The sequence below is a fragment of the Leptonotus elevatus genome, chromosome 6, assembly GCF_054856555.1.
Source record: "Leptonotus elevatus isolate MCC_2025b chromosome 6, RoL_Lele_1.0, whole genome shotgun sequence".
NCBI lineage: Eukaryota > Metazoa > Chordata > Actinopteri > Syngnathiformes > Syngnathidae > Leptonotus > Leptonotus elevatus.
In genome coordinates, this window is record NC_141244.1 from 15300597 (window position 1) to 15310307 (window position 9711).

Consider the following 9711-nt stretch of genomic DNA (forward strand, 5'->3'; position numbering starts at 1 on the left):
GTGTCAGCCATTGCGTAATGCCTCTTCTCATATGAACATATTCACTTCCTTAATCACACTGATTTCAGCAGTTGCTCCACTTATAGAATGAAGGACATTTGTATTTAAACTTTACAGTCACGGAGCAGATAAGCGTCTGTCCTCCGTGTCCGTCTCTGCCTGCTCCTAACCTCTATAAAGAAGAGTCTTATCACAAGCATTTACAATTGTCAGCATGCTTCATCAAGACCGATGGCTGCACAGTGTACTGTCGGGCATTTCAAGAAACACATTGAGGAAAACGTTGTATGTTTTTTTGGTGTGGTTTTTTTTTACTTTTCAAGTGACTAGCTTTTATTATGTACTGTAGCACTAGTATTTGTGGACACACGCAATTATAAATTAATTGTCTAAGGCTGATATGATCAAGATTCAGACACTTTCTTTGGAGGAATGATGCTAATGAAGGCTAATGAAGGCTAATGAGGCTAATGAAGTAAAACAAACATGAGGTGGATGGTATTTGGTCTTTGAATCACATTTATTACTTGCATGAACTGACCTTGACTCCAAAAGTGTTACTCCTCCAATTTCACATTAGTTGCTGGGTTATTATTATTACATTGAAAAAAAAAAAGATTTTTTTTTTGGGGGGGGGGAAGGGGGGTTGAGGCATTAGTGGGAAATATAACTTTCACCTGTCCGTCCATCAATCTGTCCATCCGTCCATCCATTTTCTTCCACTTTTCATGGGTTGGGTCACAGGGGCACCATCTTAAAGGGAATCCCAGAATTCCCTTTCCCCAACCACTTCGCCCAGCTCTTCCAGGGGGAGCCAAGGTGTTCCCAGGCTAGCCAGAAGATATACTGTAGTCTCTCCAGCGTATCTTAGGTCACCCCCAGGTCCTTCCATAAGTGAGACGTACCCGCAACACCTCACCAGGAGTTATCCTAACCAGATGCCCAAGCCACCTCGTCTGGCTCCTCTCGATGCGGCAGAGCAGCAGGTCTACTTTGACCGGAGCTTCTCACCTATCACTCTATCTGTAACAGAGAGCAGACACCCTGCCAAGGAAACCCATTTTGGCCACTTATATCCCAGATCTCGTTCCTTCGGTCACAACCTACAGGTCTGAGTAAAGGGTGGAGAGCATATATTGATCAAGAGCTTTGCCTTTCAGTTAATCTCCCTCTTCTCCACTACAGACTAAATGCAAAGTCCGCATCACTGCAGACGCTGAACCAATTTACCTGTTGGTCTCAAGACCCCACTTGGGGCAAGATCTCATCCCTGACCTGGAGAGGGTACTCTATTATTTTCCAACTGAGGACCATGACCTAATATTTGATGGTTCAGAATCTCATTGCAGATGTTTTACACCGGAAACCGTTCACATGAGAGGTGATGATTGTGGCTTGATGAAGCCAGCAGAACCACATCATCTACCTACGAGTTCAAAAAAGGTGATCCTAATGTACAGGCACAGAGCTGGGGGCCATTAGGTACTCCACTAATGTCAACCACCCAACCGCCTTGGCCCCTCCCACATGTGTTTGCCCACGGAAAGGGGGACCAAGTTATCGGACTGTGCTTGGTTGCACCCAATAGCTGCAGGTCCAGCCATCGAGCTTCACCTCCAAGCCTGGCTCCACACTTTAAAAAAAACCAACAACAAAAAAACTAATATAACTGAATTTTCTATATTTTAAAAATATATTTTAATTTACACAAATAAACTCTGATTTCATATGTCAAATGTAAAATAACATGAAATCCCTGTAACTGTAAAAACACAAAATATTTATGTTCCTTTACAACAAAAAAACTCCATTAGAAAATAGAAATACATATGTTGATTGTTAAAAAAAAAAAAATGTTCACAAATGTATTGTAATTTCACAAATATTTGGGTGTTATTTACTGGAATAAAATGTAAAATTCAACTTTCACCCCCACCCCCCCCCCACAAAATGGGGAAAAAATGCCAGAAAATTATCGTTTTTTTTTTATTTTTTGTTTTTTTTAATGATAAATATTTTTTATAGTGCAGTGCAGTGCCCTGGTGACCTGGGTTCAGGCATTCCAATAATTGTATCCATCATACATAGTAGGTTTGTGAGCCGTTCTTTGTCTGGTCTCTCTCCTCGGACCTGTTTGCTGCAACATGACGTAGCTCCTAGGATCATTGGGACATACAAACCTCTTCTCCATGATAAGGTGACAGCTAAGGAAGAAGGAAACATAAAAATGAGTCATTGAAATTGAGCTATTTGTTAATTTGTGACAATAATAAAGTAATTTTCTTATCAGCGTCAAGCCTCTGTACCAGGCACAGCAGAGATAACAATATGGGCTTACCTTAAATAAATGACATCCTGGAACAAAATCAAACAACATAAAGTAAAATTCCATAGATTGATTGTGTTCCAATCAATAAGGATACTACTGTCAAGAGGTATTTATGACATTTCAATAAATGTTCATTAAAATGATTACATGTACTTCTTTACAATGCACTAATACAGTAAGACACCATCATTATGCTCTTAAAAAAAACAGGTAATTTATTCCAGTTAATTCCATGTGGGGCTAGTAAAATCAAGAAAACACTCAATGCAACTTAATTCATAACAACTAATCCATTCATAAAGATTTTGTTTTTAAACGTTAGTGTGGAAACATGATGTCATCAAGAAGTGTCTTTGAAAAAGCTACTGGAATACAAACGCATACAGAAAAGCATTGTATCGCCAACATTGTTGTAGATCAGTGATCTCAAGCTAAACATGTGGGGGCCACTGGGCGTGGAGTCTGAGTGCATTTTGGGCAGCATCAAGTATTCCACGAAAAAAAGAAAAAAAAGTATTCAAAAGAAAGTACAACTCCTCCAATCTTCTCATTAACGGTTCTTCAGAATGATGTCAAAATTGGCGACCCGGTCCTCTCTCTACTCTCCTCGGTACTTTGCAAACTCCTCAGAATGTACAGTTGAGTAATGGCGTCAGATTTCTTGAGCATTGGAACTTTCTTTGTGCATTCATGACATGTCAGGGTGCCACAAAAGGGCCCACAGGCCACAATTTTGAGACCCCAGTCTATAACTAATGAGAAGCAATAGTGAGTGGTCAAATTTAGTAGACCACATTTTACATTAAAAAAATCTCCCCATATAAAAATGTCATGAAATGTATGCATACTGAAATAAATAAGAATGATTTTGTCTGCTCACAAATTGACACACGATTTCAAATAAAACCATTTTGGCAATGGACGTAGGTTTGTAGTTGCTTCAACTATTACAAAAATGTACCAATGACATCATCCCGGGTACTTCACCCCCGGGGTCAGTGCCCCACTGCGCTGCGTTGGCCTCTTCAGCCATACGGCCAAGTATGAGCTGGCAGAGTGTCGGGACCCATCAGAGCTGGGACTGATTACTTTCGGAGTCCTTGGTAGCTTGGTACGGCCTGGGTTAATGACACGGACCCCAAGATAAGGCCTAGCCCTCTTGATATCCAGACGTTACTCCACCAGCTCCTTTTCATTGAGAAAAGCTTATCAGTTTCTCAGGGTTATACCACCAGTCACCTGGCAAGAGCGCATGGTTGTTTTTCACGGAGTGTGTATTGACAAGCCAAGGTCCACCTGGGTGGCCTTATAAATACAATCGCGGCGGAGGCGGCGGCGAGAGCGCCTCACTCCAGAGGAGCCTCTCCATGATGGATGACCGATGCCGGTGCAGCAACGACAGACTGTTGAATCCGATCCTCTTCAATATTCTCAGTCAACTAGATAAGAGCAGGCCGAGTCCGCACAACTATAACTCAATGCCTCATCGATGCAACTGTGAGCTACGGCGAACGGTGTGCTTAAAAAGGCCGTGGGAAATTTGCGAGGAAGCGTCATCAGTCCTGGTCAAAACCGTCCATTTTATGAAGAACTTACCTGCCTTCAAGCAGCTGCCGCCCAACGACCAGTTCTTACTCCTCAAAAACTGTTGGGTGCCGCTCTTCATCCTGGGCCTGGCGCAGGATCACGTGGACTTTGAGGTGGCCGACGTACCGGCCGACAGCATGCTGAAGAAGATTCTTCTACGGCGCGACGGGGGGACTGAGATGGAGATGGAGAGGGAGCAGCCCACCATGGCTGGCGTCAGCAAACTCAAATCCTGTCTCAGAAAGTTCTGGAGCTTAGATTTGAGTCCAAAGGAGTATGCGTATCTTAAAGGGACGACGATATTTAACCCAGGTATGTGCAAACCAGAGATTACACCTTTAAAGGGGAAGTCCACTTTTTTTTTGACAATAATATGTTATATGTGACCTCACTGGTCCAAACATGACATTTTGATTAACTCATTCACTCCCAGCCATTTTCACTGAAGCAACCCCCTTCGCTCCCGGCTGTTTTTACTGGATTTTGACTGATTTTGCAAGGCCAACAGAATATTTTGTTCAATCGCTATAAGAACATGGAACCTACTGAAAGAAAGATTAGAGTCTCTTGTTTCATCAGGGGAAAAAAGTATATTCCTATCTGTTTCCAGATTGCAGCAATTAGCATTAGAATATAGCTAAGTTTCATCATTACTTACAAATCTGTTTAAAACTGTAGGGGGAAAGAGCTTTTTGCAACATGGCCCATGTGGATCTCTTATACTCTGCTGCCACTCTGCTTCAAGCATTCTCTTGAGTTCTGAGGCTGCATCAAAGCCTTCTATGCTCTAAAAAAACATAAAAAAAGGTATAAATATGTCTTTGGGAGCATTGTAATATTTGAAATAGAACACATTTATATGTTTTGGGGAGCAAATGAGTTAATAATATAAGTTATACAGCAAAACCCAGATGTTTTTATCCATCTCCTGGGAGCGTCCATTTTGCCAATTGCTGTCGACTGAAGATGACATCACAGTTGCACAGGGCTCAGGCAACAACCAATCACGGCTCACCTGTTTTCTGAAGCTGAGCTGTGATTGGTTGTCACCTGAGACTTGATCAACTATGATGTAATTTTCAGTCGACAGTGAGAGGCAAAATGGCCGCCTTCTGATATTGATTTTTTTTTTAAACTGCTGGATTTCGCTGCTTAACTCATATTCCACTAACGTAACATTAATCAGAATTTAGACTAGTGAGGATGCATAGAATATATTATTGTCAAGAACTTTTGGGGGGTTGATTTAAAAACCAGACACTTACTATCTTTGCCTCCAACAGACATTCCAGATCTAAAGGCTCCTCTGTTCATCGAGGGCTTGCAACAAGAAGCGCAGCACGCCCTGAGCGAGGTGGTCCAACTCCTCCACTCCAGGCGGCAGGAGCGTTTCGCCCGCATCCTGCTCACGGCGTCCATGCTGCAAAGCATCACACCCAGCCTAATCATCGAACTCTTATTCCGGCCTATAATTGGCCAAGCTGACCTGTTGGAGCTTCTGGTGGAAATGCTCTTCTGCAGGTAGATGACAGCTTCATCAAACAGACTGAAACAAATGTAAGCAATTCCTAGCCTGCATGTGTGGAGCCGCTGCATTCAACTGGTGATGAGGAACACTGCTCATTTTTTTTAAAGACTTTTTCTTAAATGGAAGCAGACATCAGGAACGGTTTCACCTCCAAAGAGAGTGAGATGTCTTCAAGTAACTGCATGTTTTTTTTTAACTTAGCTATTTTTTGCATTTACAGAACAATTCAAATAAATCTATTTTTGTACATGAACGGTTTGTCTTTTGAAGTTTGTTTTCAAGAGCTGTATAACCACCCAGTAAATACTCATTAACTTATGTTGAGGTTTTTTTTGCTATGTAGAAGGAGCCTGCCTGTACTGCTGAAAAAAAAAAACACAATTTGTTTTGGGATACACCTCTCAATACAAAGACGTATGCAAACAATATTTCATAAATATCAGGAACCAAAAAAGTTAGAAACTAGGGGTGTCAGGCGATTACATTTTTTAATCGTAATTAATCGCATGACTTCAATAGTTAAGTCATGATTAATTGCAAAATTTTCATACCCTTATTAACATAAAAGTGGAAAAAATGCTAAACCAATAGAAATATGGTTGCATATTTTAGTCATTGATACAGTAATTGCATAATAATTCATAAAATTTAGTTAAAATTAAAAAGATGTATTGTACTGTAAAAAACGAGTGTGACATTTGTGTTGGTCATTTTTCTGCCACTAGATGGCATAATTGCATTTGTAAGACATTAGTGACAGCTCAGTGCATTTTTCTTTTCTAATTAGGAGCTATGTAATCTTTAACATGAAGTATCATTTTTAAAATTGTAAAATACAACTTGAACCCAGTCTCAATAAAAATATGCATTATTATGACATTTATTACTGCTAAATTTTGACATGGACGTGTCTGCTGCGTTGCAACTGGAATCCCCCCACTTTCCACGTAAGGGCCAGTCATTAATCATGCGTTTAAAAAAATTGTGGCCTTAAAGGAACTTAACTCATAATTAATGCACTAATTTTGAAACCCCTATTAGAAACTATTGATTCAACAATGATTAAGTGTGACAAAATGGTGAATGTTAAAACTTTTAAGCAGTATTACATACACATAAATGAAATCCAAGCAATTACAGGTGAATCTGGAGAGAAAAAAACTCATATCAAAGTAAATTTATTTCAGTAGTTAAATCTAAATTGAAAATGATATTTTATAGCAGGAGTCAGCAACCTTTTTGAAAGTGAAAGCTACTGTACTTCTTGGTTACTGATTAGTGTGAAGGGCTACCAATTTGATACACACTTCTGAAATAAATTTACTCAAATAACATTTAATCATGTGTTATTATTATAATAGGTTATTAGGGCTTGGGGGGGGGGGTGATCAGCTAAGTCAATCAAAAAAAAATTATCTTGAAATGGGGGTGGTGCGACAACCAGAGTAATTGATCGGATAGGATAGGATAAATCATTCTAAAAAGATTCCATTTTTATTTCCGATTCAGTCTTAAATGAATTAAGGCCACTTTTACACTTCTGCTCACACTTTATCGTCACATTCACAAAGCTATAGCACACGTGTTCCATTTAAGCTGCGTCTGTGTTTGTCTCTCTCTAGTGGATACAAGTGGACATGACTTTATCGATAAGATCAACATCGAGGCCTTCGTCACTTGATACTGTACTTAAAAGGAGCCATGTTTTCTTATTACTGATGTGCAAGTGACAAGTACATAAATGCGTTCCACTTCATATTTTGTATAGAGCCCAGCTTTGCGGTTGGAGCAAGTCTGTGGCATGGTAGTTGTGAAAGAGAGCCCTTCTTATCTGACACCTCATACAGGTAAAACAGGAATGTGCTGGCGGGGGCAGAGAGGAAAAAGGGTTACACAGGGCGCCTGCAACAAATACACGAAAGCAAGTCATGACAACATTCGGCAGAGGGGGGGGGGGGGGGGGGGATGCACTTCTGTACTCCAATGTAGTCTTTTTTGTTGTTATTGCAAGAAACTGATATATGTTTTTATTACTTCTGTTTTGATTCAGGCAGGCAGGAGTCATTCATCTTTATTCCCAAATTGAGGCCTTAACCTTTTATGATGGCAACGGCAGCACAAAAAAAAGCATTGTGTAGCATAAGTCTCCCCAACCCCCCCCCCCCCCACTAAATAAATACAAATAAAATCAGGCCTCAATTCTGCACTGCAACGCCACAGTAAAAAAACAAAAACAAAGACAACCCCCAGGATTTGATTTCCTATTTTTTAGAACCAGCTAAACGGGTTCCTGCATTTGCTAAGAGCAGAAAAACCCTCCCTTGCGCATCACGGTCACCTCAAAGAGATGACATGAAACAACGCAAATGGTAAAAAGAAGTGGTGCAGACTGAAGTGCGGAAAACCCCGGAAACAACTCTCACCTTGTTTAAATACGACTTCTATGGACAAATGGGCCACGGGTCATCCGTAGATGTTGTTAATTTAATTAATTTGTTTAGTAAAAAATTAATAAATACTTTCAATTAATCAAGTTTAGGGGAAAACAGTACTAAATAACACAGGACTCTTGATAATGTAAATGCTCGGCGGACCAGATTAAAGAACTCGTATGTGGGGGAAGCCATTTTGACACTTGCTGTCGACTGAAAATGACATCACAGTTGCTCAGGGCTCTGGTAACAACCAATAACGGCTCACCCGTTTTTGAGTTTGGTCATGTGACATTGGTCATTACCTGAGCCACTGTGATGTAATTTTAAGTCGACAACAAGTGAACAAAATGGCCACCCCCTGAGTTTGAGAAAAACAGGTGGATTTTGGCACTTATTTCATACTCCATAATACAATATTGATCAGAATGCCTTTAAATAAAAATAAAAAATAAAAACAACAACATACAAATATACATCTTTATTGAACATGAAACAACAATAAAAGGAATGGAGATTTTTTTACTCGGTCCAAAACAGCATTCGCCGCTGAATACAAAAAAAAAAAAAAAACTTCAAATGGCACAAGTGGGTTAACAACTCCGAAAGTAACAAAATCAACTTACAAGGAAATATGGCTAAATCCTTTAGTCAAAACATGATCGTGTCTTTTTTTAAAAGGCCTGTGTCAGTGAGCCCTGACAAAAGTGGAACAATCACCCGTAAAAGCCTTTCAGGTCATTCATGTTCTACCATCCCTCGGCTGTAACCGTCAAACATGCCTGGAGTGTAGACAGTCATCGTTTTCAAACATGACACTGCGAATTGACAAATGTAACACATACATAGTAAAAACAAAAACAAATAATAATACAAGTCATAAAAAAAATCCTCTCACATGATACACGAAAACAACGGTTTTAAATTCATCATGGCATATAACATTAGCAGCATTTAAAAAAAATAAAAAATGACTTACAACTAGGGATGCAAAATTCCATCGATTTTTAAAGTTTGAAACCTCTCAAGGAAATATGGGAATCTTACTGGATCGACTGGAAATGTTGCATTGCTACTTGGGTGTATGTATACAGTATATACACATCGGTATTTTTTAACAAGTTAAAAACAAAAGAAAAAAAGAAAAAAGAAAAAAGAAAAAAGAAAAAAAAAGAGGCAAAGCATACAAAAATATTCTGTTCAAATGTCCAGTTAATTCCCATTTATTCTCCATAATTCCCATGGGAAGATGTCAACCTTCCAAAGTAAACTTCCAATGGACATTCAAACCCCTTTACTTACAGCCAGCCAGCCAGCCAGCAGTGTGTAACAGCATTCAGTTAATGAGAGCAGGAGCATGAAGTCGGGCATGCATTTTGACCACGCAACTAGAGCGCAAGGAGGGGAGCGCCTGACGAGTCGGTTTCAGTGTCGTGCAGGTACGGCGGCGAAAAGGCCATGGCGCTGCTGGACGAGTACGCTGAAACAGACATGCAGCTATTACCTCATCTCAGAAACACTCGTGAAAATGGACACACCTCTGTCGAAAAGTATGTGGAGGGAAAATAAAACACCACTAAGATAATTAGTTCAACTAGCAACTTTAAATGAACAGCAGGTTTTGTATGCCACTTAAAAACACTTGAACATAGAATTGAAGACAGAAAAAAAAAAATGCGGCGCTGCCTACATCCCACGTTGGAAAATGTGTTATGATTTTGTTAATTGTCTTTTTTTTTTCACCTGAATAATTTTTTTGGTCACATTTAATACATTACAATTATTTTACGCTAACAAAAGCATACATGTGACACACAAATGCTAACGATTGAGAT

The 9711-nt window shown here is 39.7% G+C and overlaps 2 protein-coding genes across 5 annotated transcripts in view; one reads left to right on the forward strand and one right to left on the reverse strand.

Moving 5' to 3' along the window:
- Window positions 1-3641: 3641 nt before the first annotated feature.
- Window positions 3642-5697, forward strand: nr0b2a (nuclear receptor subfamily 0, group B, member 2a). Its single transcript, XM_086079424.1, has 2 exons — window positions 3642-4228; window positions 5200-5697. Exons 1-2 carry the CDS (start codon window positions 3697-3699, stop codon window positions 5439-5441), a joined length of 774 nt encoding a protein of 257 aa, XP_085935550.1. The 5' UTR covers window positions 3642-3696; the 3' UTR covers window positions 5442-5697.
- A 2645-nt stretch (window positions 5698-8342) lies between these two features.
- kdf1a (keratinocyte differentiation factor 1a) overlaps window positions 8343-9711 on the reverse strand; it is a 7187-nt gene continuing 5818 nt past the window's right edge. For all 4 annotated transcript variants that reach the window (XM_086079422.1, XM_086079421.1, XM_086079419.1 and 1 more), the window contains exon 4: window positions 8343-9356. In XM_086079422.1, coding sequence (XP_085935548.1) covers window positions 9265-9356 — 92 coding nt within the window. In that variant the 3' untranslated portion in view covers window positions 8343-9264. The remainder of the gene's footprint in view (window positions 9357-9711) is intronic.